We start from the raw sequence: 24235 nt of genomic DNA, 5'->3' as shown, positions 1-24235 counted from the left end.
GTTGCACCTTGTGAACACTTTTTTAATTGTGTCACCTGTGAGTTTCCCTCAAAAAGTTTCTGATACTCAAGTTAACAAGTTATGACATTTTACTGAACCAGGTGAACAGTAATCAACAACAAAACCAGAATGTTGACAGTTCAATCAGTCTTTAAATGTAAAGCTGTAGGGAATTGAATGCAATGGTCAGCCAGTGGTAAGATTTCTATAACCTATACCACTCTGGTACACACAAGGGGTATCCAGATCAAGCTATTTTGGTGTGGTGATACCAAGATCAATCTGCAACAACCTGAAAACTTATTTCTGCCCAAAATTATTTCCTTGTGCCCAAGATGCACAAAATTAGTTTAGGGGGCATTTCTGATACTGATATTGTTCAAAACTATTAAGTTCATATTATTAAATAATTGCTATGATATGAATGAAAGTTTAATTGGGAGAATGTGGCTCCTGAATTCCTGAAACACAGTTAGTTTAGAGCAGGGGTGCCCAAATGTGGTCCTGGAGGGCCACTGTCCTGCAGGTTTTAGGTTTCCCTCTGCCCTTGCACTCCAATGATGTGCTTGTTATCAAGTAGCTGAAGCCTGTCACAGGTTCGTAAATCGTTAGAATCAGGTGTGTTAGAGCAGGGAGAAACCTAAAACATGCAGGAAATAAGCTCTCCAGGACGGCAATAGGGCACCCCTGCTCTAATGGATAATAGTAGACCTGTTAACGATTTCTTGAAGTACAACACAACCTTAGTACTTGGTAATGCCACAAAGCTGTCATATGTACCCACCTCGTATGAACAGGTATAGCTGCTGTAACACACCTGATTCTAATGATGTGCTCGTTATCGAGCAGCTGAAGCTTGTCACAGGTTTGAAAATATGTGTTAGAGCAGTGACCCCCCAGGACTGGAATGTGGCACCTCTGGATTAGAGAATCCATATATGTGGGTGCGGGGAACTCAGAGTCACTCGAAGCGGTGCAAGGCTGACATGGAACTGGGAAACTTTGTCTATTCTTTAGAGAGAGAACAAGGGACGCTTCCTACAATAAAAAAAGAATGAGAAGAATGGACATTGAACTGTTTGCCATGATCATTTCATTTGACAAGTTCAAAAGGAAATGGTGCTCAGCACGGTGCATTGACCATCGAAATAAGAGTTAGCTCTCTACAGCGGTCACAGTTCTTTACAATGGCAACACTACACATAAAAATGGCTGCTGCTTTGACCATCCTGCTATGTTCATTAAAATGGGAAACATCCATTCTAGTCTCATTCTATTTCTATGATACTTCTTAGACTGCCAACAAATTAGCAACTGACAACTATTTATTGTCATCTGTCTCCACACCACATTTGCTCTGTTCCAGCACAGGACACACACACACACCTCTATGCATGTGTCTTGACCAATGATTGACAGCTAAACTAATTAAGCATCTTCCCAGCCAATACAAGATTAATTAGAAGAGGGAAGATTCATGCTTTAACATAGACAATTCACCAGTGATTCCTTTTCATCTGTCTTCATGTACATATAAAATCCATTTGACTTCAGCCAACACAGTCCTGCCCTTGCACACTCTTATAATGATGGGCTCTGAGAATTAAAAATAGCCCTTATCCCCTGGGAACACACAACTTGACTCGACTCTACCAGGCGTCTGCTCAGTGAGTACTGCAAGTCTGGGGTTTATCTCAGACAGCTACAGTACTTGGGCTCTACAAAAAGGTAAAGTGTAATTGACAGAACAGGAGACAGAGCAATTCTGGTAGTGAAAAGGGAAGGGATTAATCACACTATAACCCCAGTGAAATGCTTTTGTTATTCAAAAAAGGTGTGCGTATTTTTGAGAGGAGTTGATACGAATGTTAGTTAATGTTATTTTGATTGATTGGATACTGGTGATGCCTTGCCAACTTACAAAACCAATGTTACTGCAGCAGACCTTTATCTAGCTTGTGGTCAATAATTTAATTCACTTTTTTTCACACATTTATTAAAAGTGCAGTATTTTTTTCAATGGTCAAGTAAAAATAGATACAGTTGTTCATGTTGATTATTCCCTTTTAATCATATTGTTGACAGCTGGGACATTAAGACAACCACATTGGGCCTCATTCACCAACTGTTATTAAGGAAGAAATTTCTCTTAAATCCCCCTTTTGCAGTTTTCACAAAGATGCTATTCTATTGTGAGGAAAGAGGGAGCCACATCTGATAGAGCTCGCTCGCTCTCTCTTTCTCTTCAGAGTGCACTTTTTGAGTTTTTCATGTCTTTCTAGTGTGCACACTTGCACAGTAGCTAGTTAAACAGACTGCACTACACACACACACACACACACACACACACACACACACACACACACTGAAAAGCAGTTAAGAGAGTGACAGAAACAAAGAAGGTAGCTACCTTCATTAACGGCTATATTCTTGTCTTCAAAAGCTCCTTATTTCACACTGTTGACAACCACCTTATTTTTAACTGTAATCAAATGTAACAGACAGAACACCAAAGTAGTGTTCTAGTTATTACAAAGACACCTGACAAGAGTCGGAGGGGGATATGACAATGAGCCAGCTGAGTGGTAGTTTTTAATCTGAATTGTTTGTAAAGACTTGAGTTATTAATTTTAACAAGGTTTTTAAGAAACTACACTGCTTACATGGTGTTTTTGCTTCAGAATCCTGTGCGCTTGTGAGTTACAGAATGTGTGAGTTTGATTGAGGTACAAAAAGTATAATCCCCCTAAATTTAATCCTCAGCCAAAAACAGCACATAGGGTAAACACCCTTCTGATTCCCACTGCTTTGTGATGCCCCTCCCCTCAGCTTCACATACTGACACACAGGGCACAAGGGAGTGTGTCTGTTACTAACACACACAAACACATACACATAACCAATTTAGTGTATTCAAGCAAAAAACAGGTCCCGCATGGAGGTATCTGCCATGTCTGACTTTTGGTGAGCAGAGCTCCATGAGTCCTGTGTTATCTGCAGTGAGGCAGAGATGGTTCAAAGTCGTTATCTTGTAACAACGTTATGATACCTTGGAGAATGCTCCATGGAGACTGGATGCATAAACTGGATGCTTTCTGATGAGATGCTGAAGTAATGAAGTTGTGCTACTGTGGTAAGCTCAATCAAATTTACAATAGACACACTGTACAGTTTTTATTTAGTGTCACCTTGAAATGAATCCAAACTTTTAGTTTGCTCTTGCCTGTATCTTCTTTTTGACGCCCACTCTTTTCTCTCTCTTTGTAGCCATATTCTGTTTAATATTAGTTTTGTGCAATGCTTGTTTTTGGCGTCCTCTACAGGGCTTGAGTCCCTGTGCTCTTAATGGAGTTGGGCAGAGTGCAAGGTGTGGCTGAGTTCACAGTAAAAAGTTTTCTATAATGGCTTAGTCCACATTCTGCTCATTTGTTTTTGTTTTTTTGGCCATAAAAGTATTTTCTTTTATTTATTATTAATCAAATAAACAGCAAGACATTTTTGTAAACTCAACAAACTTCTGGACAATATATTCTTTGTCACCTCATGGACTCAAGCATTGTAAGATTCTAGTCTGCAGTCTTTTACCAGTGATGTGTGAAAGATTCCACTTATTTCATCCACACCATCATATGTGGTGTCTGATGTCCACAGCCGGGCCATTTGTGCAACTGTAATAATCATCCATGCGGAAACACAGTGTGCTGTATATTTAGATTAAATTAATTCATTAAACGAAACCTCTATGCAAAGAATTTGCATCATTGATTTTTAGTAATCAAGTTACTCAAGGAATCATTTCATCCCTAGAAAGTACTATAAAGTCATAGAACATAAAACTGATCTAAAAATATCTGAACTTTTGTCAGGTGAGCTGGACATGTAGGGACTGGAGCAGAATAACTTTGCAACAAAATGGCTGACAATGAAATATTCTTTGAAATTTACACTACCTTGCTAGAAGCTCGCGTTTTAATTTTATTTGATTATTTTATTGTTTAATTACTGACATAATCTTCTATTGGTGTGCTTTACTTTTCTACTGGGCTTGATTTATTTAACAATAGCCCTTTTACCCTGTAACCTATAAACAGTTGATCAAGTCATCTCCTCTTTTCCAACAAGGATCTGTCTGGTATACTTTATTTTCTGAAAAATACATTTCATTACATACTTTATTTATTTTTCTCTATAATGTATTAGAGAACCACTGCTGTACACGTACTGCTGTAATATTTATGGTAATGTGATAATCTCTTATCCTGCGTCTCTGCAGCTTTGCCCTTTGTTCAAGCAATCCTTTTGGTTTTTAAAGCCAAATTATATTGAAAGCTTGGTTTAGGATGACGTTCTAAACTAAAAAATAAACACTTCTAATGTAATTAAACCCTAGTCTTCATCAAAGCTCCATTTAATCACTTCCCTATTATGAATGGTTTGCCCCTCTTTTTTCTCTTCTTGTGTCTCATCCTCACTTTAATTGACAATCCCCCTTTAAAAATGAATGGGGATGATGAGAGCATTACCAGAGCATTACCAGAAAAGCTTTGTTTTTAATTAATGCTCTAATTAAAAACAATGCTTTCTTGTAATTACCGTTAACGTACCATATATACATACATCTAAAAAAGCAAACATGCACATTTACTCCGTATTGCTGTTACTGTAACAAAAAGACAAGCATCCAACTATGACAGATGCTGAAATAAATATCCATCCATCCATCCATCCATCCATCCAACCATCAATCTTCAACCGCTTGTCCCTATCGGGGGGCTGGAGCCGAGCCCAGCTGACATCGGGCGTGAGGCGGGGTACACCATGGACAGGACGCCAGTCTATCGCAGGGCACATAGAGACAGACAGAGACAGACCACCATTCACACTCACATTCACACCTACGGGCAATCTAAGGCAATCAATTAATCCAACATGTGTATGTCTTTGGACTGGGGGAGGAAGCTGGAGAACCTGGAGAAGACATAAATATGCATCTTTGTATTTTTCATTCAGCTCATATGTAAAGCTAATGAACTCACTAAGAACTTCACAAGGTACACTTCTGGTTGGTTGAGTAAAACATTGAGTTGCTTTAGAGTACTTCCATGATGAAGACATTTCCACGTAGTTGTTAATACAATATGTCCTTCCTTTATCCTGCTACAAACCAAGGTGAGCTAATTAGTGGCTATCATTGCTTCTATTATCTGTCTTCTTCCCTTGCGAGACTAAACTCATGGCCGTTCCCACAGAAGTTCATCTGAGCCAGCTGAGCCAACACATATCTTGTTTTTCTCATGAATAAGAGATTAAATGGTTCTTGTAAATTTAGGAGTAAATAAGCATGGTGTGGCTGGCAGTTTCAGGGCACCTTTGAGCTGGGTTCTCACTGATTAGCAAGCTCTGGGTCCAAACTTGGATACTAAGTTCTTAATGTAATATACCAAAAGACTTAAAACTTTATATTAAGTGGTTTAACAGTGGTAGAGAATGTTGTGACCCATTAACCACAAGTGAGTATGCTTTAAATAAATGTTGACTATTTTCAAAAGCCTTCTATTAAAGGCACAGTGAGTTCTAAGAAGCAATGTATGTACTCATACGGAAGCAATCTCTCTCAGTTGTCACTTATAACCCCTTAGAAGTGTGTGGTGGTCTCTATCTGCAGAGCCCCTGCTCTTTATCATCATAAGTCCCACCCCATCCTTGTTAGCAGATGGGACATGGGCCAATCTAAGAACTGTAACTAAAAGGTACACCTAAAATCAAATTTTCCCAAAGATGGTTTCCGTCAATGTAGGTAGTTTTTATCATGTTGATATTTGTTCAAGTGTTAATTTTTGTTCACTTCAATGACATGGCACTATCATGTGTGACTGTGACTGCAAAATTACAAGAATGCGTCACCCATATCCCAGATATTTTGGCTTCATTTTTGTACAGTGGGAGGAAGTGGAGCCACGTTGTCCATCTTTATATACAGTCTGTGGCTCAAATTAATCTATTCTGCTTAGCCCTCTCTCATCTCCATGATACTAAAGACAAGAGTTAGGAGTTAGAGAATAACTCAAGCAGTGGAAACCATTTTTATTTTCTAATGTCCAATCTCCGTATGATGATTTAAGAGCGGTGTGTGATTTGATGTTTGCTAGCTTTGTTTTAAATGTCTGAAAAAGGAGGAACGATAGATAGTGTTTCTATAGTACTACATAGTGCATACTTTTGTCAGGGATTTATGAATTTTGTGGTTGACAATGAAAGCCTGAAGACTTGATTGTGTGTCCTTTTATTATATTGTTTGGAAAAAATATATATAAATGAATTATATATATTATTAATTCTAAAAATATATAATTATATATGTATATATATGTAGGCCCATGTTGGTTTGTAATAGTTGTATGCATGACCCAATAATAAAATCTTAATGGATTCATGCATTAATTCATGATACAATATTAACTATTCATCAGTCATGGGAACTCATTGTCTGTGAAGACAACACCAGATGTTTAACTTTCTACATTAGGGTGATTCATTATAATAATTCTAATCTTTATTTAAAGATCACTTTTAAAAAAAGTTACAAAGTGTCTCACAAAGAAATAGAAGCATAGCAGAGAAATAAAATAGACAAGTCATAAAATCATCCAGTTCAAGGTCCATGGTCTTGAATATCATCATATATCATCATACTGATAGACAGAACACCACTTTAATGAAATCTAAGAGGGCAGAGGAAGATCTGGGAATCTCTGATGGATCTCTAGCAAGTTCTAAATCTCTACAAGTCGATTTTATACTGTTATTGAGATTCAAATAATTTAAAAGCACTGGGTGCGTAAAAAACGTAAGTAAAATAGCTGATTTGTAATTTGTATTCAATTTTTAATTAAACTTGCAAATCCAGCAGCGCAGTCAGCAGCAGGTGTGTGATGAGCATTATCGTAATCCGTATATAATACTTACACATTAAGCGGTTGCCAGGCTGGCCACTGTGCTTTCATTTTGATGACTGTCAGGACGTCATCACCCTACAGAAGAGACACGGGCAAAAGGACACAATAACTGAATGTCAGTCCCTTATATTAATTAATACACACTTCACTCTTGACCCATCACGCTTCACTGGTGTATGATTAAAACTTTTCAGTTTTCAGTTGACTCTAATCACTCTAATCTGTAGTCATTATGGTCAGTGGATAAATATGGTCTGTGTGGTCAAAGGATTCCTCTTTTCGGCTTGGATGGAAGTTCATCAGCCTCGACATGCATTCCCACACTCAAAACTGATAGGTGGTTGTCCATCTATGAACTTGGCCTTCATTTTGATCTGGACTACACACATGTAAAGCTCCTTGACTGCATCTTACATGGTTGTTATGTTATCGCCAAATTGGGCCCTCCCCTACTTCTGGACAACACCCATCTTTCACACACACACTCACACTGACACACTCACACACACACACACACACACACACACACACACACACACACACACACACACACACACACACACACACACACAGGCTCAAAAGGTGAATACAATACTAAAATGGCTGTCTTGGCTGTTAAAAATGTTTGGTTTGTTCTCCTACACAAGGAAATATGACTTTCCTTTTATATGAAGAACAGTGACAGTAATGCGGCTTTTCAAGTTACTGCAGGTAAATATACAGAAAGAGATGTTTTCTGTTTTTATCAGATCATCACTCTCTTAAATGTGACAGAGGTTTTCACCATCCAATGTCCCTGGCTGAAGGTGAAAGAAAGGACATTGGAAATACATGTTTGATGAGGAATAGAGCTGGTAAATATTGCTGCGAGACCTTTAGAGAAACAGATATCTCACAACCAGCAGTCCCCAAGAAACTGACAAGGATGGTGAGTGAGCCAAGAAAGACCTTTGCCTAAAACTTAGTCTCTTGGTAGCTATTTGCAGAACAAATTGAACTGTCAAGATGCGACTCATAACGGTTGAAAAGGACACATTTCATGCTCTGCACCGGCAACCCCAAGAACAACATCATTTTCCCAGTCTTTCTCTCTATCTCCCTCTCTACTTTGCACTTAAACATACCAAAATAACAATACTAGAATGGCCATACATACAATTGGATTTCTTAATAAACTTAGCCTTATTGAATTGTGAAAAAATTGCATGATTCTGCTTTGATTGTGAGAAGATGCATTTCTCCACTATGAAGTGATCGTAAAATTTAAAAAGTAAAAAGTTGTCAAACCTACGCATTAAGCATAATACATGTGTGAGAGACACACCGGCTGTCTGGCTTTATGCCAGCAAAGACTAAAATACCTTCTTTTATAGTTTTACATTTAAAGTGACATGTTTAGTTACACAAATGTGACCTTTGTTACTTTATATATCTTATTGAAACTGTCTTGTAATAATTATAATTTCCAATGCATAATATCATGAGCTAAACATTCCCCTACATATGCGCAAAACAAGTTACAACGTAGACTCTCACTATCTCACATTGGCTCTCGTTCCCTTCAGCAATAACTGAGTCTTCAGTCAAATGTAGAAAGTCTCTGTAGGATCAATATAGAGAATGTGATCCAATATTTCCCATCATTACTTACTAATTACTTGAACCCCATTGCTTTGCTACTCCCTCGACATCTTGATGGAATGGATATTTTTTAAAATTATTAGCAGACTTGTCAGTACAGTGTCCGCAAGCTATGCTGTAGCCAGAGGCTAATCAGCCCCTCGGGACTGTACCATTCATTTTTTATTTCCTTATAATTGACGTCATCTGTGACCTTCTCTTTTAGTGATATTTATAATAAATGCTAAATGTTTTGCTTTATGTGTTTACTTATAAACGCTGATACATTGGGTTTAACTTCACTAAGTTCATGTGGGAAATCTGCAGTTTTGTGCTTTCATTGCTTAATCTGAGCGCTTAGATTTGAGTCTTTAAAAGATTAATACAAATCAAGCAAGAAGCCTTCTTTATGGTCAAAGGCACAACTTGCAAACTAATGGATTACTTTTGACATATGAATTGATCTCTATTTAACACAAATATATAGACATTCTTTTATCTGTCTTTAAATTGTTCTAGTAAAAAATATCTATGACCCAACCTGAGAATAGAATGGAGACAACAGATGAGATCCTAATTTCTTTTATAACATATTGTAAATTTCGTTTCACAAATGGTATTTCTTGTGTTTATGTAATTCAGCAGGGCCAAGCCTGCTGTCATCCTTGACACTTGGTGTCTGCACAAAGAAACAGTATGTTGACAACTAGCCAAATTGCCAGGAAATTGGTAAGGATACTTGCATCCCCAGTCGACATTCGTAATAGCTCTGGTGCCCCTGACATTTTATCTAACAACATTTTCAGGTCAGAGCTCCCCCTTGATAATTGATATGATGACAGTTATAAACTGTAGCGTTTCAAAAATGTCAAAAGATGTCATGTTTTCAAAAACAAAAAGCAGCCTTGTTTTTGGCTTGCCAACTATGCCATGACATTGTACTAACTTCAAAAACTCTTCAACTAAATTTAAAAAAGCAACAATGTCTTATGGATGAAGGAATACTAATATAATCATAATATTTACCTATACTATTTCAACTCATTACACATGACTACAGAATTATGATTTTGTAATGTCTACACAAACCTTTACTAAAGTCTGGCCTTTACTTGCCTATGTTGAAGCTTGACTTGCATAAAAGGTTTGAATTTTTTTTAACATGCACATTGCTAATATTTTGCTAAGCCATTTATCTCTCATTTACATAATGGTAAACCACCCTTTTGGACTTAAGAGAGAAGGCAGCAATATTTTATTTCAATGTGTCTTATTAGAAGTATCAAGTAGGCTGAAATCAATAACCTCACTTTAACCACTTAACAGAACTTTGCTGTTGTATTTAATGACTGGTAGCACAGAGATGTATTGTCTTAATGACAAAATGTGCAACCTTAGCACAAAATCATTCTCAATTAACAAGTATGACTGTGCTTGCATCCATTCAATCAGTTAAACCCTTAGTATGCTAGAGATACAGATACCGTAAAAGAAACTTGAGTTAAAGAGTTCTAAAGAGTGACACGGATCACCCTAGAATGTCAGAAATACTAAAGAAAAGTAGGAGCATGTTTGTGAGTGAGAGCAGAACAGATCATACATGGAACAATTGGACTATCTAACTACTGACATGTACTTTTGCAAACAATTAAACTTATTGTACTCAAGTACGAGAATTGTAGTCTTCTTAAAATAAAATTATCATGCCTTCCAACACAAATCACAAACTATATGCTTATTATTATTTGCTATATGCAAAGTACTTCTGGTTTGGCTGATATGGAGTAGACACAGGTTGAATCTCGCTCCCGCAAATTTTGATAATTTCCCATTTCAGGACCGCGAAAGTCCCTACAAATAGTAATATTCATCTCGTTTGACGGATACACCACCGAAATATGTCGGTGTATGCGACCATACAGAATATGAAAGACCAGGGCGAAGGCGAACTTCGCAGATGGGGCATGTGGCGAGATTAGCATGGCGACTATTGCTCACCTCTGGGCAGAGCACCGTACAGCCCTCTCCGCCGATTTCAAAGCTCTCTCCGTCAATCTCAAAGCAAAGCTGGAATCTCAAAGCGAAGCTAGACCACGTCCATGCCACAGTGTCCAACCATGCTCAGAAAATAGGCTCCCTTGTGGTAAATGCAAATCTACAAGACAAGCGTTTGCTAACGCTGGAGGCCTCCTGTGCCACACTAGCAGAGAGCAACGCTAAGCTCTTAGCCAAAGTCAGCAACCTGGAGTTCAGGAGCTGGCAGAATAATATTTGCGTAATTGGAGTACCTGAATCAGTTCAGGGGCCGTGGCTTAGAGTCTTCTTTGCAGAGCTGCCTATGGAGGTTTTCGGCGAAGACTTCCTGGAATCACCGCCAGAATTGGACAAGGCTCTGCCCTGGCTTCGGCTTCTATCCGAGAAGCCGAAGCCAGGGCAGAGAACACGGCAAGTCATTATCAGGCTGAACAGATACCAGGTGAAGGAGATAATCATACATGAAGCCCACACCAGGAGAGGCAAGCTGTAGTACAGAGGCTTCCCTATTGCCATATACAAGGACTACGTGCCAGAGGTGGTTGCAGAACGCCAAAAATACCGAGAGGCGATGTCAGATCTTTAGAACCTGGACTTCCCTGCCAGGCTTGTCATCGTGATGAAGGACAGAGGGAGGAAGAGACTCGCTTCGGTCACTGAGACTTAAGCCTTCATAACATCCACCCGCACAAAAGAGAGAGACCACTGGAGGCTGTTGATTTCATCACAGACAAACTATTGTCATGTCATCTGGATAACTGTGAGTTAATGTGGTGCCAACTGTATAGCTGTGCTTTAGCCAGCCCGGACTGGGCGGAGTTTATTTTTAGACCACAGCATTAGACGGGTTGCTGATATTCTGTCTGTTAAAGAGTTTTGAACAGAAATTGCTAAATGGACATTTTAACACACTGTGGACATGTAGACTCGAGCTGTGGTGTTGTCTGATATTTTCTGATGTTTTTTGAATTCCCATTTTTTCATCCTTTTTATGTGCTTGCTCACACTGTTATGCAAATTCAGATTATATTTAATCGGCCTTTGTACTAAGTACTGGAAGCTCGTCTACATGTGGATTTCAGTTCGTTATTAAATATTATCTTCACAGCTCTATTTTCTTTTATTCAAAATTTTTATCACCCACCGCCAGGTGACCTGTATCATGGTGGACGGTAGGGTTTCATACAGGCAGGCATTCTATTTATCTTATCTGATGTAGAAAAATACCCTCATGGCCTGCCTAAGGCATCTTGGTGCCCTCTGCTAGCTAATTTAATTTACTTCACATGTTTGTTTGTTTTTTATCCGTCTGTTCTGGGGCCTGTTTCACAAAGCAGGTTTAGTGAAAACTCTGAGTCTGTTAACCCTGAAATGAGGGAAACTCTGAGTTTTCCGTTTCACAAAGGGAGGTAACTCAAACCAGAGACAGAGGGGTAACTCTAGCCTGTTTCACAAAGAGAGGTAACTTAAACTCTCGGTCAGTTACCATGGTAACATGCTCTCTGAAACTAACCTGGTCGGGACCAGGTTTTTCTCAGAAAACCTCGAGTTTCTCTCTGTCTCCGCCCTCTTTCAGCCACACACGGTGTTTGATTTCCTCATTCATTCAGTCAGCACGCGAGTTTTGGCGTAGTATAGTTCCGTCTGTTTTTTCAGAAAATCACTGCAAACATCAGACATTAGAAGTCATATTAGGTGGCGACTATTTCACTACCATTGCATGTTCTTTTGATAACGATCCCGTGGATGAAGGTGACGCATTACCGCAAAGAGAATTAAACATTTGTCGGGAGATGATCATCAGACCGCGCATAGACGTCCTTAATATACTGCAGCCATAACTACAAAATGAATGAAATGGATCTTTTGAGCAAGTTGAATGTATTTGACTCAGCGTTTCCTAAATATAATCCCAGCGTTTCTTGCAATTCATATGTTCAAAAGTGTGTGCTTTTAGTCAGGTTATCGGTATATAAACTACCCCTATAAATGGAAACAACAGCCTTCTGATCCAGAATTTCATCTATAATGCGAAGGGGTGAATTTCACGACAGGGGTGCTGAATACGCACAACACCGTTTCACGTCACTGTCCATCTCATCCGTCCTTACATTTCCAACATTAACAACCAGTCATGCTCTCATATCACAGCAGATATTGTGTGTTGCGTTGCGTTTTTTTGCAAACGGGAGTTTTTAATCAACATATAAAACAGCCACTTACGGTAATATTTACTTTACCATGTAAAACATGATCAAAATGAGACGTCACCATGAGATTTTGCCGATGTTTTACCTGTTTGAATACCTGTATGTTTTTATGTTTCATCTTAAGCTGCTGCCAAGTGCGCCTCTCCCCCGCGGGAATGCACTTAAATGAAATAAATTAATAGGCTCCACTCAAGCAGTTCCCCCTGTGATATTACTGTGATTGCAACAGGACTACATTTAAACTTATGCACTGACCCGAGCAGCAATGTTCTCCCGCACCGTCTCCCTCTCTTTTGCTGCTGCAGCGGTGTAAACCTGCTCAAACTCCCGTATGAGCGCATTCATATTTCCATTTCCAGTTGTAGCGTAGCGCTCCGCTTCCCCGTTGCTATGGTGACTCGTTGAATCAGGGCTCCATTGATGCTGTCTTTTTTTACTTGTGGTGCACGCGCTTAACTCCAGGTCAAACTACTCTGAGTTGATCAACCTAACGCAAATCTGCTGTTCTGAAAGTGAAAACTCAGAGTTTCCTATCTCAGAGTAGATCAACTCAGAGTTCCGGGTTAAACTCAGAGTTTTTTTAACCTGCTTTGTGAAACAGGCCCCTGGAATAGATTCGTATTTTCTCAGTTTATTATTTTTTCTCCTTTCTTGTGGTGACTTAATGCGTCAAACACTGTGTTAAGGGAGGAGACCCCGGCAACTCAATTTAGCTGTTAGTTACGGGCTGGAGAGCTCAGAGGGTGTTTTTTTCTATGGGAATAGTCCTCAGATTGGTCCCAGTGTTATTGTCTTGTTTTAAGCTGTTTTGTTCTGTTTTATGTGTTTTAGCCCTTTTTTTTTTGGTTTTCAAAATTTACAGATAGAGTTAGAGGGGCAGTTATCATCATTCATAAAAGGGTCCTGTTTGAGCCAACGAATGTAATCCTGGATACTGACGGGCGCTATGTCATAGTTTCGGGGAACACTTCAGAAAATACCTGTGGTCTTAGTTTCGGTTTATACACCCACCTGGGAAGATGAACAGTTTTTTACAAGGCTATTTGCAAAAATCCCATGGGCTGACAGTCACTGCAATATCATGGGTGGAGACTTCAATCTGGTGCAGGATGTGACTCTTGACAGATTTTCTTCCACATAGATTACACTATCCAAATCAAAACATATGCATCCAAGTCCGGAATTTCGGATCCCATTTAGAAATCCCCGTGGTAAAGCTTTCGCCTTTTATTCCCTAAGTAAACCACACATTCTCTCGAACTGATTTATTTTTACTCGACAACCTCCTCGACTGTGTGAATGCGTGTGAATACCACCCAATAGTCACTTCTGACCATGTTCCTACCACAGTTGATTCCACGTTCACCATGGAGGTTAAGCTCACACTTACTGTCAGATAGTAAGTCAAAAGATTTTCTCGACTCAAATCCGCTCTTACATAGAGTTTTTATGACACTCCTGATGTCAGAAGCAGCACTCTTTGAGAAGTGCTTAGAGCTACTATTCGGGGACAAGTGATATCCTATATTTCTCAAATGTGAAGGGCTGAACAGAACGTGGCCTCTTAGGGCGCACTCACACTGTCCATCCGTATCGTGCCCAAATAGGTTTTACGGGTAAAGCCTAGTTCGTTTGACCAGTGTGAGTACAACCGCACCGTGCCTAGCTGCAGCCCGCTCCCCGGCCACGGACTGTTTGGGAGAGTTGGGCTTTTGTAAAGCACGTTTGCACATGAACGAGCACGAGCGTGCACACGTGAACGAGCATGAGGCCTACGGCGGCTCTGACGTCATTTAATGTGCGCTTGTTCGGACATTGAAAAAAAAAAAAAAAGACGGACCATGCGCGGACATTTAAAACAATGCCGGCGAAAGGTTCATGTTGGTGTGATGCAGGGGTGAAGTGTTTACTGCAGATTTGGTTGGATGAAAATATTCAAAAACAGTTGGATAAGGCGCACAAAAACTCTGAGGTCTATGGAAAGATTTGTAAACAAAGCGACGCATCGCGATGACGTCAATCAATGTGTGTGACGTGTAACGGCGTGATGACGTATGGACAGGTGAGTACAAACAGGCCTGGCCCGTGGGGGGAGAGGGGGGGGGCAAGTACCCTAAAGCACGGGGCACGGTACGGACGGACAGTGTGAGTGCGCCCTTAATGACACGGAAAGTTGAGAGACAGCTGGAAACTCCTGGTCCAGATGGTTTTACAGTCAAGATCTTTAAAGCGTACTCGACACTATTAGCTCTCATCCTTGTGAGAAAGTTCAATGACTCCTTTACTGAAGGCAGACTGCCAGCGACCTTGTTTGAGACATCTATTTAATTGCTCCTGAAGAAATACAGGGATCCTACCTTATGTGGCAGCTACAGACCGGTCTCACTTTTAAACGTAGATTGTAAGATCCTTGCTAAGGTCCTCACCCTCTGCCTCTAAAGTGTGATGTCATCAATAATTTCACTCTACCAGACATGCTTCATATTAGGGAGACGTCCATTCTTCAATACCAAAAGGTTGCTCAACATCATATTCTCACCTGGGTCGGACACTCCCGAGGTCGTAGTGGCTCTGGATGCAAAGAAAGCCTTCGACCGGGTGGAGTGGGCTTTGATTCTAATTGTATTTCTTGGGGTTAAGCTTCTGTATGCTACCCCCTCTGCATCTGTAAACGGTGTCTGCTCAGCATATTTCCCTATCAAACGTGGGACCCGGCAGGGCTGTCCGCTTTCATCCTTAGGCATTAGCCATCTGACTTAGAAACCAGAATGAGTTTGAAGGCATCACTCGTTTTGGTCTAGTCCAAAAATTTAGTCAAAAAAGTATTTGGGGGTGTTTATCATCAGCTCCTTTTGGGATCTTTTTTAAAAGAACTTCTAACTCCTCTATTAGATAAATGCAAGTCAGACAGATGCCCCCCCCCCCCTTGTCTAGATGGGCATTTTACCAAAGTTTCTGTATCTTTTTCAATGCCTCCAAATTTGTCTTAATAAATCATTTTTTACTTATCTAGATGAACAGCCTAACACTTTTATTTGGCAGAATAAAGCTCTCTTTTTCCGCCACTACTTCTGGGTTTGCAACATTAATAAACTTTTAGATTTGCTACGCAGTTGAGTTGCAGATGTTTTCCTGTCCTGGGCTTATACTGAGATAACATATTCCCCCTCGCACTTTGCACTCCACAATTTGCTCACAGCTCCACAAAACTGCTCACAAGGTCTCACCTTATCCGGTTGTCGCCAATACCATTAAAATTTGGATCCATTTCAGGAAGCAGTACGGCTTACAAAGTGCTTCGATTCTTGCCCCAGTTTTAAATAACTATGTGTTTCTCCCTTTCTGCACCGACCCTACATTTTGCATATGGTTAGATAAGGGCCTCAAAACGCTTAATGACCTGTATGACGAAGGTGTTTTTGCATCCTCTGCATTTATGTCAGACAAATACAGCCTGCCTAATAGCCACTCTTTTTTCAGTACCTTCAAATGAGACATTTTATCCAAAAGCAATTCCCACATTTTCTGAACCGCCCCCCTGAAGCTGAGATGGACTAATTCATGGCTCTCAACGTACAAAACAAACGACTGATATCTGTCATTTATAATAAGATTGCTCTTCTGAGCCTAGTCCCCATGGGAAAAGGATTACCATTACTGAGGTCCTGCGGTGGGACATTCTAAAACTGGTTCACTGTTCCTCGATTTGTGCCAGGGCTCCCTCCATCCAAAAATCTGCCCATTACTAGGCAACATATCATGGCCTTTACCACCCTGCTCACCAGACATAACGTTCTCCTTAAATGGAAACATGTTTCTCCACCAACTTATAATAGTGGAATACGTGAAATTTTGGAAACAGTGTCTACGGTTAGAGAAGTTAAGGTTTTCACAGAGGGGATCTTTGACAGCTTTCCACAAAACCTGGGACACACTGCTAATAGTCTTACTGTTACTCCTGATGATGCTGAGGACACAAGGAGAGACCCCCCCCCCCTTTTTTTTCTCTCTTTTCTCCTTTTCCTTTTCCTGAATTACCTTATTTATATTTGCTATTAGCTATGGATTTCACTCTATTTGGTTTCATTGTACCTTATATATCTACTTATGTTATATGTTATTTATTTAGTTGGTTACTGTGACCATGTCTGACATGGGTTGTTGGGAGGGATATTGGGAAATTACGTTGGGGTTTTTTCTTTTTGTTCCTGTTTCTTCACTTTAAGGCAGGTGTATTGACACTGCTTCTTCTTCGACCATCTGCAAATTCAATAAAGAAAATGTAGGAAAAAAATGTGCATCGAAATACATGAAACACAGCATGTAACTGAAAACGTCTGCATGGAATTCAAAGTGTGGCTTACCTGAAATACCTACTGTACATGGTACTATAATTTTATAATATAGGACTAATTACTGCTATTGCTTCTAAATGCAATGCTGTGTGGCAGTCGCTCTTCAGGTGCCAGATTTCAGAGCCTAGACCACCAAAAATAAACTCAACCTGTGAGGAACACTCACACAGTTGTGAAAAGGCTGTGTATCTGTGGAATATATTGTATTCTTGCCTGTTTGAATGTTAAGCAATGTGTGTGTATGCATTTCCATGTATGGGATTAGTGTCTGTGTGCATGTTGAGTGTCTGCTGCACCTGAACCTTTTATTGACAGGTTGGTGAGATACCATGCCTGCTCATGCATTAATTGGTTTACAAATGGCAACCTGGTCATACACTGTAAGGTATTCTGAACATCTGTGTGTTTCTGTGACCAGTACTTACGCCAACGCAAAGCACTTTGTCTGCTGTCAATTATTGTGGTGAGTAACAGAAGGTTGATGGCTACCATTTTTCAAGGTGAGGCATTAAGCCGACCTACCCCCCACTTGATGCGCCTGGCTTGATTTGGTGTTTTGGCATCGCAAGATGGTCTCTAGTTCATTTATTCTGTTTGACAATTTGTACTTTGTGTATCTAACCTCAAACCAGTAATCTGGTAAACCAATTTATCCTTATATATTCCAGTACAACAGCCCTGCAATAGATCTTATCTTTGTGAAGTTCATTGTATGAGAGGAAAATTGAATGAAAACAAACTAATATTGGTAATAATAATTATCTATTAGTACTAATGAAGTAGTATGTTACAGTCCCCGCCATCAAAACCACTTTACCCCTATTATTCTTTCTCTACTGAATGTTCCACAGAGTTCCCTTTTGTGAATACACTACAGTGTGTAAATATACAGGGAATACTGAAAAAGGGAGGAACATGATGTTTGATCAGTACACTGCCATCACATCATAGCTACAAGTGTTAAAAGAAGCATCATTATCTCATTGTGAAGATGCCTTTCGATGGGGTGAAGAGTGTCAAAGTTTTGTGCTTCATTATAATTTGGCCTGCTTGTTATGAATTTGTTTAGTTAATCCAAGGATGAATACAGAGGTCATCAAAAGAAATGCAACAGAAAATTCTTATTCCTTTCCACTATACTAGTACATTTTAAAAAAAGCCTGTGGTTTGATATGGATCTGAAGCAGGGAGGAAAGCAGCTTGTCTATGCTCCCAAACAATTATCAATTCATACATTCACATAATGACTTGTAAAAATGCATATCTTGTGATTTCTCACTTCTTGATACGTGTGTGAAAATGTGTTTTGCCTATATTCATTGGACCCGCTGTAGCAACAACATAAATTTGATAAATTAAATTAATTAATGTTGATGTGTTGAGTAGCCATTATCATCTTCAAAAATTACAATAATGTTATAATTTTACTTTTCCATTGGCTCTGAATGTAATGGTGAGAGACACTGAGACTTAAGATAAGAGCATAAAGACAGAGACAGGAAGAGCGGACTATTAAAGAAATTACTGCCTTAGGCAGCAAAAGACGGTTTTCTTTCATGCTTTTGTCTTCTTAGAGCATCATTAGTATCACAAATTAAGCATGATCCTTGGAAAAGCTGGGGGGAAAAGTACTGGGGTGTCATTCTGAATTAAATTATCAAGCCCCATTTTTATATTCTAGATTCTATATAAATGACTTAGATGATGACAAAACAAACCTCCCTGAATACGAGTATGTTTTGGTAGAGCAGAAAATAATGAAGGCAAAGAGTATAGTTATATTATATTAACCGTCCTGTTATGTTCCGGGTCAAATTGACCCGTTTTAAAGTTTGAAGATCTAGAAAAAATAGTTGAAAGTTTTCCTTCAGTATGAAACTTCTTCTGCTTGCCTTAATTTGTGTAATCAACATATGGTTCATCTCACATATTTGCAACCACCCCCTGCATGTTTATATCACATAGATACTATTCAGGTCAATTTGACCTGGCAGTCAAACTGAAGGTAAAAGAGTGTCAGAAATGTCAGACACAGACACACACATACACAAACACACACACAGACACACACACACACACACACACACACACACACACACACACACACACCCTAGCAGATGTTGAAACCATTTATGTTCTCGCAGGACAAATCCACTCACGCACACACAGACAGACACACAGGTGCAGGTGTTATGACTTTCGAGGGGAACCATTTATGTTCTTGCGGGAAAACTCCACCCACATTCACTGGACACTCAACAGGGGAGGGGCAAAACATATAAAAGATTCTCTGCATGGGAGTCCTGCCAACATTACACTCTGTCAGGCAGACCTTTACAAAATGAGCAGTAGAAGTAAAAGGATGACAGTCCAGAAGTAATCATTGATCATGACAGTAAAATAGAGAAGGATGTGTCTGAAGATGAAGAGTTTCTCAAGCTGAATTCTGATTCTAATGATTTTGATTTTGAACCAGATGAGGGATATTGCTATTCCTCTTCCTCCAAGCATGACATTCATCCCCAAAGAAAACAAAATAAAGACAGTGCCAGGGCCCACTAGGATGGCAGACATCAAGTCAGCTTTTGAGCTGGTCACGCCAGATTCAGTACAGAAAATAATTCTGGAAATGACCAATCTAGAAGTGAGGTGTGTTTTGGGGGAGGAGTGGACGGAGCTGGACAAAACACATTTCGATGCGTATTTGGGGTTCCTCATCCTGGCTGGGGTCTATAAGTCGAAGGATGAATCGACAGCCAGTCTGTGGGATGCAGAGACAGGCAGGGCTATATATATATATATATATATATATATTTTTTTTTTTTTTTTTTTTTATATATATATAAAATAAAGTAATTCTTCTTCTTCTATATTTCGAGCCACAATGTCTCTGGAGACTTTTCACATTTTCCCCAGAGTAATCCGATTTGGTAATCGAGAGACAAGGGCTGGTAGACGGGCGAGAGACAAGCTGGCAGCTATTAGGACAGTGTGGGACAAGTGGGTAGAGCAACTTCCACTACCCTATAACCCAGGTCTAATATCACAGCGGACGAAAGGCTGGTGGCATTCAGAGGTGCCCATTTAGGCAATACATGCCTTCCAAACCAGCTAAGTAGGGGATAAAAATCTGGGCAGCATGTGATGCAAACACCAGCTATGCATTGAACATGCAGGTTTACACTGGAAAGCCAGTTGGAGGAGCCCCAGAGAAGAATCAGGGCACAAGGGTCATGCTCGACATGGCACAGGGTTTCAGGGGACACAACATAACCTGCAACAATTTTTTCACAAACTACAACTTGGGTCAGGAGCATCTGGGGAGAAAACTCACAATGGTCGGAACTGTCCGAAAGAATAGGACTGAACTCCCTGCTGAGCTGCTGGTAATCAAGAACAGGGCCCCTCAATCTTCCATGTTTCCGATCACAGACACCACAGCCCTAGAGTCTTACTGCCCCAAAAATGAAAAAATGTTGTGCTTATGAGCACTCTGCACAAACATGCTGAAATCATGTATTTTTTTGTGTGCGAAAAACAAGTGAATTATCATAATTGGACCATTACCTGTTAGAGATAAGTAACATCATTGCACTAAATATTGACAGAATAGTTGGTAATGGAGTTAGTAAGGAAACATTAACAATGCTTGTTAGGATTTGTTGGGTTTTGGACATCTTTTGGATGATTAAACATGCACCGGGTCAATCTGACCCGGGAACAGCGTTGCTGTTCCTAAAAAATTAACATAACAGGAGGGTTAAGATGAAGATAACATTGACCCAAATCCATGTTTTACATGTTGGACCCGGAAATGATTAATCTGGTGACATCATCTTTTTAAGCTATTTGGAAAGACTCCACTCTAAAGGCCACTCCACTTCCTGTCCAACAGTAATACCAGATTGTTGTTGCTAAGCAGCCTTTAACATGGTTTTGTATGCATAATGCTTTGCAAATTGTTAGACCGTAGAAAAGGAGATGGAGCATGAAAATGTAGGCGCAAGGCCAAAATCTTGGGAATAAAATCTCAAGTTAAGAGCAAGAGGTCATAAAAGTCACTAAGATACAATGCCAATGACAATGTCATACAATATCTGAGGGAGAAGGACCTTATGGAATTGTGGGGGATTAGCCATGCATCTGTAAAAATGAAGACTTCACAATGAAAGTTTTACTGACTGAAGGGAAATACCAAGCCTGAATAATGAGGATAAAGTTCTAGTTGTTTCGGAATAAATCCATGATTGTTGACCATTGTGATGTACTCTCCACCAGCATCCGCTTCTTCTTCATTCTGGCCTTTTCAGTCCCTCCTTTCTCTTCTAGCCCTCCATTAGGTGTAACTGAGCAAATTAAACATGCAAATCTGTTTACCTTTTCGACTGTAAGAAAATCCACTACTTCAACCTTGCCCGCTTTCTCTCTGTCTGACAGCCGCTCATTCATCCCCATTTGTTCATTGGATAAACACGGAGCGATTATTGGAGCAATACGCAGTTCCCATTTCCCATGAGGCTTTGCTCTGACCATTCTACATTCATTTATGAAATATATTTGTGGTCATGGAAGTTATGTAACGTCTGAATAAAAATAATTAGATCAAGATAGAAGGCTAAACAAAAATCAGTAGGCTGGATTAATGAGAGTGAGTCTGACAGCAACCATGAGTGAGATGTAGAGAGACAACAAGTGCTATATATAGTGGTTGGATTCTCCATCTGTGTGGTTTGTAGAGATCTGGGATTTATTCACAGAACCTTGCTTGATTTTAAGGGGTTTTAACTCAATTGGCCGGCAGTCGGCCGGCTGGTTGATTTGAGCCTTCTGGCTGCCGGCCGACCGTGAAATCTCCCTGTCGTTACAATGGCCACTCCGCCCCTAGTACATCTTATAATTTCAAGGTCATAAATAAATAATACATTGCCTGCAAAATATATGAAATAGTTTTAGGTTTGGGGAAGCTTTTCCTTTAATGTGGAAACTTTAGGCTAGTTGCGTAACTGCAGTTCTCAAAGTAACGGTATCTCACTATGGAATGCACCTCTCTGCATATTCCTCACAAGCATTCATTACATTACCTCAGGCAATTCTTTCTACCACCACCTACTCGGCCATGGTTAACACTATGAAGCCTCCGTGTTACCTCATAAATACTGGCACAACTCAAGTTTTCTCCTCTTCCTTTGTGCCATGAAGCAAGTCGTCATTTTCCCGGGAGATCCCATCAGGTGGCAGACGGAATTGCATAGTAAAATCTGGTGATATCAAAATCTTAAATAGGAAATTACAAAGGCAATTACCCTTACTTTTATTCCACAAACCAAGGCAAAATACACCTACATGTAACACCCTAGGAGGCCCTATAACATTTTTTAAATATAGCTTAAAAAAATATAAACACATAGTTAAATAAAAAAAACCAAAATAATAAACAATCCTGGGCCTCGAGGCTCCTGCTATGAGTGTGAACTTGCTGAAAGGATGGACATTCGGAGTATGGATATAGCCCCCCCCCCCCCCCCCCCCAATTAATGAGTCCCGAAAGTGAGTGGGTTTAGGTTACTCCTGTTAGCTCCAGTGTAGTCTGTTTCTACTTTTTAATATGTTTGCTCACTCAAACAAACTGGAAAAAATAGATTATTGTAAAAAGCCCAGTGGATTAATTTCCAGAACAGAGAACTGCTTGTATCCATTAGAGAAGACACATCATGCCGTTCAGATGACATTCTCTCTCGTCTTGGAGGCAAAAGATTCATATTGCATGAATAATTTCCATCTAGTCCTGACAAGCGCAGTGAACCTTCATTTGCAATGCTTGATTTAGCATTTGTAATTCCCTGTTAGGCAAGAAACGGCATTTAAACTGGCTTTGTCACAAATAAGAAATGTTAGGAACGGAGTCACAGTGTTAATATGGTTTAATATTGCCTTCTTGCTCCACTGACATTTGTGATGGTTTAATGGATATAAATATGGGCAGGAAGGCAGCCATACAGTAGTTTATGTGGTATCATACTGCAGAATGAACTGAACTCAAAACACTGCTACAATCAATGAACAACATTAAATCTGTTAAATAATAATAATAATAATAAAAACATACACAAAAAGCCCACTATGCAGATGGTGTCGAAGAATACCTGAAGATTAAATACACAAGCATCTCAATATAATTTAATATCATTTTATTTTAATAGGGGAAATATAGTTTAACATAGTTCCAATCAAATAATGCAACTGATGAGCTGTATAATATATATTTAGTATGAGTAATGAGGGTATCATTGATTATACATTTGAGATGAATTGTTCATCTTGATATATACATAAGAAAATTAAAATGATTTTTGCTCACCAGAGCATAGTCAATCATTGCATTTGTAAAGTGTTTGATATTGACTACAGTATATCCCCTATATAAAACAAAATAACACAATAGTGGAGTGGTACAACCATCAGCTAATGATATCCATGCTGACAGTAAGCATCATGTGTCAGTGGTTCCACAAGAGTCAACATACGTACATTCAGTGTTAAAATGTGTTAAGGGAACAGACAGTTAAAAATGAGAAATGTCTGTTTGATGTTCGATGGAATGAACGAAAATGACAAAGAAGGCTTTTCAAGTTAATGTATTCAGTGATGGAAAAAAAAAAGTATTATAACGCAATAAGTGTGTTTCCATCCACCTGTTTTAAATTTGCACATAATACAAACAGTGGAAGTGGATTGGAAACACAGAAACTGTGAGGAAAATCTCTTAATATTGTAAAAGCATTTTGGCTGAGTTGGAAAAGTTGTTGGTTTTCCTCCTAATATTTGCATAATAGTAGTGGATGGGAAAACGCATTGTTTATGTTATTTTGCAAATTTTCTGGAAATTTGGCACTGCATTTAGATCGATACCTGGCTACTGTACAGTATACCCTATATAATAAGGACAAATACTCCCCATTATTCACATAAATACAAAACTGATTATAACAGGACCCAGGATGGATGCCTGATCAAATTTGCAGATGATGTTATCCAAATGTAGATACACACCAAAAGACAT

General features: G+C 39.4%; 1 protein-coding gene across 1 annotated transcript in view; it reads right to left on the bottom strand.

Annotated features, from left to right (window-relative positions):
* spon1a (spondin 1a) overlaps nucleotides 1-24235 on the bottom strand; it is a 75494-nt gene that overhangs the window by 9235 nt on the left and 42024 nt on the right. Inside the window, exon 7 of the mRNA XM_083913870.1 lies at nucleotides 6967-7031. Coding sequence (XP_083769996.1) covers nucleotides 6967-7031 — 65 coding nt within the window. The remainder of the gene's footprint in view (nucleotides 1-6966; nucleotides 7032-24235) is intronic.

Source organism: Echiichthys vipera (genome assembly GCF_963691815.1).
Source record: "Echiichthys vipera genome assembly, chromosome: 1".
Classification (NCBI taxonomy): Eukaryota; Metazoa; Chordata; class Actinopteri; order Perciformes; family Trachinidae; genus Echiichthys; species Echiichthys vipera.
This window is presented reverse-complemented; position numbering and strand designations above follow the sequence as displayed.